Genomic DNA, 14,585 nt, shown 5'->3' with positions numbered 1-14,585 from the left:
GATCTGGTACCTCCCCTGTTAACGCACATGATAGTATATAACACACAGCTAAAATTTACTTTGAATGGGCTAGTATGTTGGGAAAGTATAACATTCCACTGCAGAGGAATTATGGCTACCTATCTGGTAAATACTTTGTTCCTCTGTTTGAATTTTTAGGGTGTCTTTCAGTTCTCTCCAGTCTTTTACTTTTCTACAGAACACAAATTTGAAAGATATGTTATCGTATTATAAAGTTATCTCTGATTAAACTCTTTAGTTCTGATTGTTTAGCCTTCCTGTACTGGCCTTTTTTTTTTTTTTTTTTTAATTATTTTTCATTTCACTAGTATTGCCTTTTGCTTAACTGTGGAAGAGAAACTTCAGTCTTGATACCTTGCTTGTTTCTTTTTCTGAAATCTGCTGAATTCTTTAACGAGACTAATACATTGAGGTGGTGTAACAAAATGAGAAGTGTTGGAAGACATAGTAGACACCTCCAAGTTGTATCAGATTCCCAGCTACCTTCGTTGTTAGAAAGGAAAGATTTTATCTGATTATGGAGAGAACTTCTCTGTGGTATGGTTTAACAGTGATGACCAGATACTTGGTGTCTCTTTTGTGTATTTCTTTGTATATTTACTTGGTGTAAATATTTTAAAATTCAGAGGGGAAAAAAATGAATAGTTTGAAAATATGTTCATTTCACAGTTCTCTCATCTTAATATCTCTGAATATTTTATTCAATTTAATTTTGTTTTGCAATAAATTGGCAAGCCCACTTACCTAGCAGTGTGTAATCATCTTTGTGTACAGTTATAATCAACAAGTGCAATTAGAGACTGTTGAATTGTATGTTTGTTGCTCTTAAGGGAATTTCCATGTGTTTTGCATAAACTTATTTTCAGTTGATTCAATTGTGAGAAGGCTTTTGTTTTGGTGTTACATACCCCAAGAAAAGAGAATGTATCTTACCTGTTTCAATTTAATTATAGCCGTTTATTGCATTTGACTCTTTTTTTTTTTTTTTTTTTTTTTTTTTTGACACAAATTGTGGGTACTATTTTTATTTTGATAAATTTGGATTAGGCAGTATTAACTGATATCTATAACAATTTTACTTGCATTGTAGGAATAAGTGATTAGTTCTTAATGTTAAGTATATGTAACGCTGTACTATATTAAATAGACTATCTTCTAAATTTTATTATTAATTGGTCTTGCAACTAGTATTTGGTAGACATGGTAAAATACAGACTTTTTCAAGAATAATTGTAATAGGATTGTTTTTTTTTTTCCTCACATTTCCATCTGGCTATGAAGAATAAGATGACAATTGAGAAATATTAAGAATTATACTATTGTTTCTTATTTGATCTATTTATGTGTATTTAAGTTAACAATGTCTAGTACATCTATTTAACTTCTGTAACCTGTATCATCTCTTCTACTTTGCTTTGTCTGAACTTAGAAGTATTTTCAGGGTATTCTCATTTTAAGTGTCTTAACTGCTTAGCCTTGAGTCTGTCTCAAGTTGCTTCTTAGCAGAGTTTTAGAATGGGATGCTTTATGTTATTTTTAATGAGGTGCCATTTCTTTCTTTCTTCAGTCTGCTTGTGCAGAAACTTAGCTCATAACTAATTGCTGGGCTGTGAGTTATACTTATTTTCCAACTGGTTGAGAGGGAGGTAGAGACTAATGAAAATGTAGGTTTTCTACTAGGACTGCACTGTTCAGCCTAATCTTAAATCTGAACTGGGAGGACCAGAGACCAGTGGCAGTTGGGAATACAGTGGTATTCACAGCTTCTATATAACACTGTAAATATACTCTAATATTTCAGTCTCTTAGGTTTCACAGGGTTTGGAGTATTTGTATCAAAGAACATTTATGTCAAGAGCAACCATTTCAAAGTAAATGAGACACCATTGAGAATGTGCAGTCCTTTGGACTGCATGTTTTCGTGAAAGAGGAAGTTTATGAGAACGCATTTCTTTCTTTAAACTTGCCTTAAAAGGTCATGTGAGATCATACATAAATGCTCAAAGGTAAATTTAAAAATCAAAGTTCTCTGAATCGGGGTCTAAACAAGTGTTTATTGAGTGTGAATAGACTAGGTATTAGGTCTTCAGTCTATTGTATAAGAGCTGAGTTTGCAGACACAACATAAGCAGTGTTTTTGCTTATACAATTCAAGCCTTATTCAGTAATCTTAGTAATTGTTTAAGCAATTTTCTGGATTTCAGTAGATAACTTTTCAAACTAGTTCTATTTAAATCCATAATCCTTGTAATTCCAATTTCATACTTCATAAATCATTATTGCTGCTGCTAGTGAATAGCTAATTTGCATAAACTGAGCTATCTCAACACTGTTGTTTTTTTTTTTTGGTAAAAAAAAAAGCTGAAGGTGTGTTTTAATGTTTGCTCTCAACCTATAGTTTTTTCATGTTGGATGTTTTTGTTACAAAGATTAAAAGAAAAGACTGTCTAATAATATGTGTTTCTAAGAGGTGCAGCTAGTACTTTAGAACGGTAAGCTGAGAGATTAATGCTGTTCTTCTGTACCATTATGTATGTGCAGTTTATGAGAGCCCTCATAAGATTATCCTTATTAACACAAATCAGCTTTGTATAAGTTGTAGCTTCCTTTGATATCCTCGAATGAAAAAGAAAGCACAGGTGATTGTTCACCCAAGTTGTCATCAGTTAAGTAATTTTGGTAGTCTGGTATTGTATTTCTTTTTAAAATGAGTATGCCGCTTCTGTCCCTTGAAAAAAATATCTAAGTGTAATTTCAGTAGTTCTTTTACTTGAAAGTATCCAGTTTATCTAGTATACATGCAGCCTTCTGGCACTATAAAGGAGTTTCTGTAAGAAAGGTCAAATCTTGTAAAGCAAAACTATGCAGCTGGGGCTGGCTGTGTGTTGTAAGAGGTGGTAGAGAATGCTTTTCTTTGTAATTCTGGGGTACTCTTAATGAGCATATTAGCATTTGTGTGCGTGTGTGTATAGATTCCATTTTTAGTTCCTCTTAAATGCAAACATTTGCCCACTGTTGAAACGGAGAAGTTGCCTTTTTGTAAAGGATTTAGGACATCGAATAGTTTCTCTAGGGATTTAGAAATGATTCCATCTTCTGATTTTCTTATTTTCATTACTTGAAAACTGAAAATCTGATAACTTTTTTTTTTTTTTCTGTAATCACTCTGTATAAAATCCAGTGAGTAGACAGTGGGTTTTCTGTTAAGCAGTAAAAACTCAGTGTTTTGGGGAAAAGAATTATTTTATTTGCCGGCAGTATGCTGTTCATTGTTTGGAACATGAAAGAAAAACAAATCTGTGCCTGAGGGGCTATGCTTTTAAGCAGATTAGTTTTTAAAAGGAAATAAAAATACTGACAGAGCACCTACAAACTCTGTTCGGCTTAGGGAATTGTCGTGTACTTTGCTTTTGTTTTAGAAATAAATAGTATAATTTAGAATAAGTTAATGTTTCTTGCTTTTGTTTGAAATACAAAAAGAGGAGTAATTATTTTCTTTTTCTTACCACATGTATTAAAAGATAAACAATTGCTATTTTGTGTTTAACTTAAGTATTTCAAGCAAGTTCTTTCCAAACATCTATTGTGTAATTTAATTACATGATGTCATAGATACAAGTTTTGAATAAGGGATGGTTACAGAAAGAAAATAGGAAAAACATTTCCAATTTGAGTATTCAGGGCTTCATAGAGTCAGCAAATGATATTACAACTCTTATCTTTCGTGTTAGTTGACATTGTCAGTGATTGATCAGCTCATTGAAGTTTGAGTAGAATTCCAAATGAAGCAACTATCATCAGGTAGCTGTGCCTTTGCAGTATTCACCTTGGAAGTTGCTGTTAATTGAACATGAGAAAAATCAGGAGTTCCTCATTTTTCTGAAACTGAAGGTGTTTATAAGAAAGAATTACCTTTATTTTTCACTCCTCAATACTAAATACTAAAGTTCAAACCAATCTGTGGTGTATCAATTCAAACATGCAGAACCTAGATCTATCAGCCTGCCAAATACATGAATACTTGACAGTTACTGAGATAGTTATGAACTATTTGTTTGGGCTTGAAAGTCAGAAAGTAAAATAAAGTAATGCAGTTTTTCAAGAAAGTTTGAAATGAATGGACTATATAAGATTATTTGGGTTGGGGAAGGATGAGTTATTTGTTTTTAATATTTTGATTTGTATTTTTAAGAAATGAAATTCATAGGTAACTTATTTTTACTAGGAAAGACATAAAAAGATGGATATACTCTAAATGATATTTGGATGATGTAACCATAGATATATGGCGATTTTTCAAGTAAGACCTTGTGAAAGTAGATATTTAAGTTAACTTTTACAGAAAAGAATTTCTTTCACATCAGCAAATTGACTTATTTTTTCATGTTTTTTGGTTTCTTTTTTTTTGTTTTTGCTTTTTTGCCTTTCGGATGTGAAATAGTCCTTCTAATTCTCAAACTCTTATGTTGAGTTCTTAGAAACAATAGGTCAGTGTTAATTGCCAGTGGTAGTAAAGCTTCACAGCATAGAGACAGGAATATTGGAAAAATTTCCTACAAGATTTCTTACAAGAGAGGAAACTAAAAAGGGTCCCCCCTTTTTAGAGGAAATTGGAAGTCTCTGTAATTAAGCTTTATGGTTGACTTATTTGTTGGTTTAATCATGTATTGATTTACTGCCATTTTTTTTTTTGTTGTTGTTCTTGCTTGGCAGTTCCCTTTTTATTACTATTTGTCAGCTTTACAGAAAATTAAATAATTATTCCAGAGATACATTTTGATAAATACCAAAGTTTACCATTCAAGGTATTCTCTTTGATCTGTGTTGAGCGAGTGTGCCATCTGGTGTCTAAATTAACTGTCCTTACCTTTATTTAAAGTAATTTTATGCCTCTGTGATTCTATCAGTAGCTTTTCTTTTTTTGTCTTTTTTCTTTTTTCTTTTTTTTTTTTTTCCATTAAACAGAACGAAGTCAAAAGTGTTTCTCGTTTTTCTGCAACTGTCTCAATTATAACTTTTCCATTAGCAAAGGATATTGGAAACATTGAATGCTTAATGAAGATTGGGGGACATGGATTAAAAATTTATAAAATGTGGAAGATCACATTAGCTGTGCAGCTTCAACTTTTTTTTTTTCACAAGCTTTTGAAAACTTGTAGTTTGCTTTATGTGTGCTCTTAATATTTCATGAAGTTACTTTTCTTCTCTGGAAGTTAAAAGTTTTCCCAGTTGTTTGTTTAGAAAACCTACTTACAGTTTATAAAATGTAGCATTCCTTTTTTACTTGCTATAGTGCAGTGTATTTGATAGCATTATTGAAAATTCATCAGTGATCAATGGTACTTTGTGTTTATTAGCAGTCTTTTATTCATACCTTGATACATTTGTTTTATGTAGACTTTGGATCTTTATATATATATGATTTCCACACAGGATGTCTCCAAACTTTAGACAGCAAAGAAATTGGCATTGTACCAATAGTGTTAAGAGGCAGGTATTTAGCAATGTAATCTATTTTGTAATGCGAACTCTCTGACTAGTTTTGAATTACTTGTATGAAATTCTCAGACAGAAATGCATACCTTCCTAATAGTGCCATTATGTGATACAGCATCTCAAAACTCCAGGAGCACTTGAAGTACTGAATGAATTTCCTGTGCTTGCCATAATACAGAAAAGTATTATTTTGTGGTGCCATCACTATCAGTTATATTAGCAGCTCAGTGACAAAAGGGAGCCCTATGAATACAGCAGTGTTACTGCTTTGACAGTCCTGAGGTACAGAAGCACCAGCATAGTAAAGAGCATCAATCCTGTCTACTAGCAGAAGCAGTGAATGCAAATGTAGTGAAACCTCAGAATTTGCACAGATAAAACTGCATAAGCAGATGTACTGGGCCTCTTTACAGTGCTTATGTGAAAATATTAAAGAGAAATTCTAACCAATTAATGTAGTAAGCAAAGGTGAAACTGAAAGCAGACCTTTCTAAAGTGCTTTTACATGTCATCAATGTGCTCTTGCACATTAAATACATCTTCTCAAAAAACTTTCTGGAATTGTCATTCAGAAATTGCCATTGATTTACTAAAAAATAAAAAATGAGCTGATCAAAGCCAGAGCTATACTATTCTGCTTTCACGTTATGTATACTTGAACTGTTGCTCACCACATCTGCTGACCACAGATGATCCCAATGTTTCATTTATTTTCAATTTCTTTATAATGCTGAGAGACCTTTGTATAGAAAAAGATGACAGTATAAGTTTTTTTTTTTTCTCCTGTTACATTTCAGTAAACGCTTAGCATTTAACAGGAGAGCACATAGTTGTGATTTTTAGGGATTGCCATTTCCTTTTGAACAGTTCTGAATCCTGTTGATTTTCCTTTTCTTATGGGAGTGCAAAACTGCTCAAAAGAGAGCATTCTTCTTTCTGCTGCTGTCTTTGGATGAGCAGGTTTAAAGCATGCGTCTTGCAGACAAAGGAGTGAGGGATAATGATGTGGTTTGCTGACAGCCGTAGTGGTCTGGGGTCATGTATGCACCAGTTCTGTCACATTCAACTTTCTGCTTTCACATTTGCAAACTAACACACCAGCTTGCTGTGTCTATGAGTGATGGCAGTCTATTTCCTTTGCTGCCGTGCTTTGCTGCTTTGTTTTCTTTACTGCTTTGCAAACAGATTATCTCCTTTCAGTGTCTGGAACTGATCCTAGGTGTGGGATCCTGTAAGAATCCTAGACATTAACAAAAGTATTTCATTTGTTTCATGTATCAAATTCTTTTTTTTTTTTTTTTTTTTTTTTTTTTTTTTAATGAGAATTTTCAAAATTGTCCAATGTATTTCTTAATGTTCTTTATGTTTCATATTGTTTTCAAGTTGTTACTGAGTTGCTTATAAATGAAGGAGCTTATTTGAAAATGAATGTTAGCCAAATTCTAGCTTTTCCAACTTGATAATAGAAACTCCCACATCAGTTTTCACCGAAGACTTCAGAGAAGTTTCTCCCCCTTTTTAGTTGACAAACTGATCCTGTTGTTGGCAAATTTCCTTTGAACGTTTTTTGTTTCATTTTGGACAGATTTATTAACTGATTTTGTAAGGAAGTGTTTTCAGTACAATACTTCCTTCTTTGTGTTGGAATCCACATTATCTACTGATTTCTTGTCTATTTTAATACCTTCTTAGCATGCACCCCTAATTATGAATCTTTCACACATTTGTTTATGCACTGTACATTATTCATTCCTACTTCTTATTTTTTACACAGCTGCATTCAGTTGGGCCTACATGGCTTGAAATTATTGGAATTATAAATGTTCATATTGCTCATGACAGAGAATGGAGGTAGTAAGGCCAGTGCTTAATTTGGACAGAGGAAAACTTTCAGTTTAATTATAATTTACAGTGACTTTAGGTATTTGTATGCAGATAATGCATATGCCATTTTTAGCATATAAGGTAGAAAGTATTTTTATTGCTGTAATAGACTTTATATGCACTGTTATATCAATATATCAATATTTCTAATACTACGTTAATTCAGATACTTGTAATGAATTGATTCTTTCAGATTTAGACTGATAGGCATCTGCTGTGAGACAATTGTAAGGATTGCTTACTGATACTTTTCTCCTTTAAATTCTTATTTTCTATGCTCTGCCCTTGATTCAACCTGGAAGACTGTGAAATCTAGTGAAAAATGCATCATTTCGAGATTAAGGCAATGTCAGAGGGAGATGTTGGTGGTATGACAGTAGAGGTTGAACCTTACCACTAGTATTCTGTTACATTTTGTTGTTGTGTAACGGATGGCAGCAGAGTGAGAGTCTGATGAGGTGACTGACATGGAGGTGCATATGAAGCAAAGATGTGGAACTGAATTTCTCCATGTAGAAAAAACTTACTGACATTCATTGCTGATTGCTGAATGTTTATGGAGAGCATACAGTGGTAGTGAGCTCCCTGAGGAGTTGTGTGGTGTGCTTCAGCAGTGGTGACAACAATAGTGGATCACCTCTGCAGGTGCAGATGTAATTTTATGAGTGTGGCATGTTCAATGCTATGGTAATGGTAGTGCCTATGTTGAAAAAGTGAGTTTTGTAGCAGAGAATTCGCTCTATCAAATAGTGTTATTGTACTTTTTATATCAGTTGTAGTTTCCATGGAAATAAGAGGTATTACTTACAGAGTTACCTATGTGTATTTATGTGCTGAGTAAACAAGCTGTTACTTTGAAATACCTAAAAAAATTACTTGGAATAAAATCTCACGTTGTTGTGTTCTTAAGTTTTTCTGATGGAATTTCGTGATGGAATTAAACACAATACATATGGCTGCAAGCTTAGAATATGAGAGCATTCCAGTTTATGGATCTTCATGTCTCTGTGCAAAATAATATTTCTTACAGGGCATTTAAAGCTCCTACTGTCCTACATTTTTTCAGTAACTGTCCTTACGGAAATGTGAAAGAAAATCTTAACAGTAATTAGTCTTTTAAGGAGACACAAAACAAATCAGTTGTGCATTTGTTTGAAGCTCCTTTTACTACAGAGTTAATTCTTCTTCAAAAGCAGAAAAAATCTTTGCAAACACCGTGTAACTAACTTAAGCAGGTACAGTCTGCTGTATAGAGATGTATGCATTTGCTGGAATGGCAGTTTTATTTACACTACAGTTATGTTTAAATGTCTATAATAATGTAAAGTACTGAACAATTTTACTGTGAAACTAGGAAGAATCCTCTCCAAGGGAGGCTAAGAAGGAAAAGCATTATATTATTATCTTGTTGGATTGTGTTTTACTGTCCAGCTGCTTCTTAACTCTTCTAAGATCATTCTAAGATTTTGTTCACTAGTTTTTTTCTGTGTTGACATCAAAAGTAGCTGTTAAAAATAAGTGGAATGAAAAATTAGACAGTGTGCATTTTTTTGCCACATGGCAAACGACTTCATAGATGATTGTTTTCCCCAAGAAATATAATAATTTTGAAGTTGTTTTTAGAGCTGATTTTGAAGTATGAGATGTTGTTAAGTAGAATTGTCTGTTTTCTGCATCCTTATGCATCTGTTCTCATTTTCTCCTTAAATAAGGGGATAGTGCAATACTACCAGCTTAACAACAGTTTACAGTGTTGCTGCTTCAGAGATAAAGTGAAACTAGATTTGCTTATGAGTTGCGTGTAGTTACAGTTCTTTTTAAACCTTTGATTGTTGATACAGTTTATGGGTATGTTACTTTTTAGAATGACTTCCTTAACACTGTAGGCATTTAATTCTTTTGGCCAAATGCAATACTGAAATTAGTTCTGCCTGTCGTGTTACTCATCTGATCTATTTTGTACCATATGTTGGCATGTAGTTAATGCTGTAGATTTATAGAGTCATAGAATACCAGAGCTGGAAGAGATCTCCAAGATCATCTAGTCCAACAGTCTATCTACCACCAATATTTCCCCACTAAATGATGTCCCTTAGTATAGAATCACAGAATTGACTACATTGAAAAATGATCTGCCACATAGCTGTTTTCATCTCTTCTACTGTGTACCTCAGCATATAGGAAACTAAAGCTAATAAAATGTTTTTGAGAATTTAATTGTCCTAGTTAATATTGAAAATATTGTACAAAAGCATATCCTGTACTGAAATATAAATTAGATTGCAAAAGGTCAATTTAATGGTGTGTAATGATTTTAAAGGACCAATTTTTAATATATATTAATTTAAAAAAAAAGTCTGGTATGAAATATTCCATTGTAACAAAAAAAAAGCTTATTGTATGTGAAGTCTTGTGATCACAGAAAACAGTAAGGTGATTTTCTGTGCACTCTGACATAATGTATTAATTTACTGTAGTAAAGTGTTCATATTGAATTTAAACTCCTGCATTTTGTAGTTGGATAGTTCATGAAATGTCTTCATGAGACTATTCTGAAGATAGTGTTCTTTAGAATTAGACTCTGCATGCACAACTCAACAAAATTATTTATATTTTCTTTTTGGCCAGTGCTGTACATTTATCTAACATCTGATATTGTAGTTTGCCCTCAGTAGTTCTGTAGTTAATTGTTTAAATGATTTCATGAGGCATATTTTTGTTGATGTTTTGAGTAATAAATAGCCAAAATGTTCTGTGTTACTTTATATTGAAATCTAAATATATTTTCTTCTAGAGAACTAGAGGACGAAAACGAAGCTTTGTGCCAGATGAAGAAAAACCTGAGGTTGGAATATAGTGTTTTGATATTTTTGTTTGTTTGTTTTAAACACTTTCACAAAAAAAAAAAAAAAAAAAAAAGTAAACTTTGGGTTGAAATGTTACTTTCAATACTGTAGTTGAAAATATTTGCTTTCTTCTCCTTCTTTCCCCCCATTCCTTTCTTATGTCTACTATTATGACAGGAACGGATTCCCAGAGAAAGAAGACAGCGGCAATCTGTTCTGCAAAAGAAGCCCAAATCAGAGGACTTAAGAACTGAATGTGCTACGTGCAAAGGGACTGGAGACAATGAAAATCTAGTCAGGTAGGTTGATTTTTTTTTTTTTCTGACCTTTTGAAGGATTACAGTTCCATCTTCTTCACTTTGTTTTCATGATTTTATTGAAGAAGATGTGCTTAAAAAAATATTTAAGGGAAACATTAGTTCAGAAACATTGACTTGATTCGCTTATTGACCTGCCAAACATGTTTACACTGTGGATTAAGATGTAAATAACCAAGGTAATCTGTTTTTCTAACACAAAGGAATTAATTTTCTCCTGTCAGAGTGAATTGTCAATGTTTTATAGCAGGTCAGAAAGATAAACCGGCAATTTAATGATAGTAAAGCAACAGGACTTTCTTAAGACTAATTAAATTAGTATTATCAACAGTTTTATGGGTTAAAGTTTGGATTATGAGTAATTCATATTTTAAAAATGTATTAATGCTACCTCCATTAATACAGATCATAAAAGGGTTTGATAATCATATTCCTTATCTGAAATAGAGCTGAAAAACACCCCTCTTGAGTGGTGCTTTAGTAGGTGCAGGAATCTAATTAAAGTGTAGAATAGCTATTCAGTGGCAGCTACTATTGACCACAAGTTTTGCTGATTTAAACTTTATATCTGGCTTCCTGACCTCTTTGTGAAGCTATAACTGTTGAAAGAAGAATAATGAAGCTTAGCAACCAGAAAACAAATTCTAATTGAATCTACTGAACTTTCATTAAAATGATCTCATAATAAATTCAGATAAAAAAGTGTTCTACTTAGGTCCTTTATGATTCAGATAGATTTTTATGGAAAAGGTCTCCCCTTTCAGGACAAATATAATTAGTATTTTTAACTGTAGGGTTTATTCTAAAATGTATGTTTTCATTTCATTCAAGGAATCAGTTATAGTGGAAGTCAGAATCAGTGATGAATGCAGGCAAAATGTAGCTTTAGAATTAGGATATATCCCAAATACAGATGTCTTCTGCTGAGATAGCTTATTTTATATCGTGACTATAGCATATCTTGTACTGTAAAAGTTGATGCAATTTTACAGGTTCACAGAATAATAGGGTTTGAAAAGGGCCTCTGGAGATCATTAAGTCCAACCCCCTTGCTAAAGCAGGTTTGCTTCAGTGGGTTGCATGGGGAAGTGTCCAGGTGGGTTTTGAATATCTCTAGAGGAGACTCCACAACCTCCCTGAGCAGCTTCTTCTAGTGCTCTATCACCCTCTAGGTAAATTTCGTTCTTATGTTCATATGGAATTACCTGTTTTCTAGTTTGTGCTCACTGACCCTTGTCCTTTTACTGGGCCCCACTGAAAAGAGGTTGGCTACATCCTCTTGATGCTCATTCTTTAGATATTTGTAAGTATTGATATGATCACCACTCAATCTTCTGTTCTCCAGGCTGAACAGTTACAGGTTTTTCAGCCTTTCCTCTTAAGGGAGCTGTTCCAGGCCCCTAACTGTCTTTGTGGACGCTCTCCAGGAGTTCTCTGTCTGTCTTGAACTGAAGAGCCCTGAACTGGACACAGTTCTCTAGATATGAATTCACCAGGGCAGTGTAACGGGGGTGGGATAACTTCCCTCAGTCTTCTGGCCACTCTTTAATGCACACCAGGATACCATTGGCCTTCTTGGCCACAAGGGTATGCTGCCAGCTCATGATCTTCTCTGCAGAACTCCTTTCCACCTGATCAGCCCTAACATATTTTGATGCACACAGTATTTCTCCTAGGGGTAGGATTCTTTTGAATTGGATTACTTCTAGGACATCAATAACTGTTGTGAAAGTACTCTACAGCTCGGTTGGCCTCCTAGTTCCTTCCCTGGACTAGGCTGAAACAGAAGCAGGATATCTTAACACCTGTTAACAGAAACATGATAATAGGTGGCAACAGTTTTTAACTCTCTGCAACAGGAAAATGGCTTTCTTTGGTTCTGCTCTCATAACAGTTGGCAAGAAATCAGCAGTGCAAAAAAGCTGTTCGGTTATGAGAACAAATCCTGGAAGCATATACCATGCCTTACTGCAACAAGGGTAGTGAGCTTATTTTCTTCATCAGGCTTATTGTGTAAGTCAGTACCAGAAGTGAGAATATAAGGGAGATGAAGAAGTGCTTTCCAGAACCATATATTTAGGCTGAAAATTAAAAACACAGTAGAAATTGAATGGTATGTCTTGATTATTACATAATAGTAAGATTTTACTAATAATTCAAACTGACCTAAACTAAACGTACTATGTGTCAAACACTAAAAAATTCTGTTATAAACTATCCTTCTAATTAGTTTTGGAAGCAAATTAGTGTTATTTTAAATTTAAGTCGACAGCATTTTTTGTAAGAAGGACATATTTTGCCACTGTTGTTACAATCAAATGTTTCTCAGAAAACCATTATTATTATTTTTTTCTATCATCTGTCTCTCACTCAGCAAATATTTTGTCTTTACTACATTTTGTTTTTGGCTTGTCTTTCACGAAGAAAAGGGAGGTTAGGGAGGAGGTTAGAGATTTTTTTTTGAGTGTGCAAATTGGTGAGTAAGTTAAATGAAAATACTCAACTGCTGAAACTGCAGATTTGAGGAGTAATCTTGATGGAGCCTTCCAGGTTTTCTGTCTTATGTTACCAGAGACAGAGCTAATTACATGATTCATGAACAATCCATTTTTTTCAGAAATGTTATGTTCTAAAAGTTACGTAGATGTCTCACTTTTGGCTGCTAACTGAGCAGACATTAGAGGAGGATAAGCAATTATTTCTCTTATTTCAAACATTGCAATGCTGCACTCTTCCTCTCCCATGCCCAAAATGTAAATTGCTTTGTTTGTCGTGTGGAGGTTTGTGAGGTATTCAGACCTGAACCCCCTTGCTTGTATACCATTTGCAATTTGGAAAATGTGTTTGAGTTGAAGACATGGAACAGAAAGCTACTTATAATTAAGTGGTTTCTGAACTGCAGTTAAATGCTTATTGGCTGCTAATTTGCCAGCACAGTCTTTCAGCCACGGTTCAGTGAGTTTTGTAAAATACACGTTTTGTGAACAAAGATGAATATTTCTAAATCTGGAATAAAAAGTATTAAATTGTTCGACTAGCTATTACTATTTGACAAATGGAGATTCAGTTTTTTTAATCTCAGTTTTAGATGCTTATTTGCAGCGTGGAATGGCTGCAGGATTATTCATTATCTATGTCTTCTCTTAACCTGTTGTTCACATGGATGCAGAATCTTTAAATAATTATCTGTAAAATGGTTTGAAACTATTCCTGAAAAGGCAGGTTTCATTTGCGTAAATCATAGTAGTTCAGTTGGCTGAAGTTTACCTTATTGACTTCAGTTTTGTGCTAAAAAATTGATTAAAGTTAGAATATCCATATTTATTGGCTTTTTAAAAACCATACTGACACAGTACTTCTGCATGTGTGAGTAGTTGCCTTGTAATTTATAGAAATGTGAAGACTATTTTTAATCACTACTGTCAGATTTCATACATAGATATTTCCAATATGAATATGCACTATACAAAAAGTTTGCATTTTCTGGCTTTGTCCACAAAATAGGTGGACAATCTTGAAATCCTTTTGCAACACCTTTGTTTTTTTTTTTACCTAGGTCTATTATATTCATTTTTGTGTATTATTTTTATTGAATAAAATACTTGTGCAGTTTTTTGCCTGTTATGAAATTAGTGGAACAGTTACTATTTAAAAGATTAGTTGGACAGCAAAAAGTTAATCAAAGCAATTCACTCAAATAAGTGTAGTGTATCATAATACTGAGGGAGAACACATTGTGGCCTTCCACTGTTTCAAGGAAGTTCATAAACATGAAGAAAATCAACTTTTTACAAGGGTAGTGATAGGACAAGGGGAAATGATTTTAAACTAAAGGAGGGGAGATGTAGAATAGATGTCGGAGGGTTGAGGTCGGTTTTTCAAATGAGGGTAGTGAGGTGCTGGAACAAGTTACCCTGAGAGTTGTGGATGCCGCATCCATGAAGGTGTGTAAGGCCAGGTTGGATGAGGCCCTGGGTAGTCTGATCTAGTACTTACCTAAGCAATTGGCAGCCCTGCCTGT

At 33.7% G+C, this 14,585-nt stretch overlaps 1 protein-coding gene across 4 annotated transcripts in view; it reads left to right on the top strand.

The window, feature by feature from the left end:
* Positions 1–14,585, top strand: part of PHF14 (PHD finger protein 14) — a 151,226-nt gene that overhangs the window by 47,201 nt on the left and 89,440 nt on the right. For all 4 annotated transcript variants that reach the window (XM_042816587.1, XM_042816586.1, XM_042816589.1 and 1 more), the window contains exons 15-16: positions 10,196–10,246; positions 10,425–10,546. In XM_042816587.1, coding sequence (XP_042672521.1) covers positions 10,196–10,246; positions 10,425–10,546 — 173 coding nt within the window. The remainder of the gene's footprint in view (positions 1–10,195; positions 10,247–10,424; positions 10,547–14,585) is intronic.

This window comes from Centrocercus urophasianus, unplaced genomic scaffold (assembly GCF_019232065.1).
Source record: "Centrocercus urophasianus isolate 14NV4802_14NV808 unplaced genomic scaffold, USGS_Curo_1.0 seq_16, whole genome shotgun sequence".
Classification (NCBI taxonomy): domain Eukaryota; kingdom Metazoa; phylum Chordata; class Aves; order Galliformes; family Phasianidae; genus Centrocercus; species Centrocercus urophasianus.
Note: the sequence above shows the minus strand (reverse complement) of the source record. Positions and strands in the feature narration are given on the sequence as shown.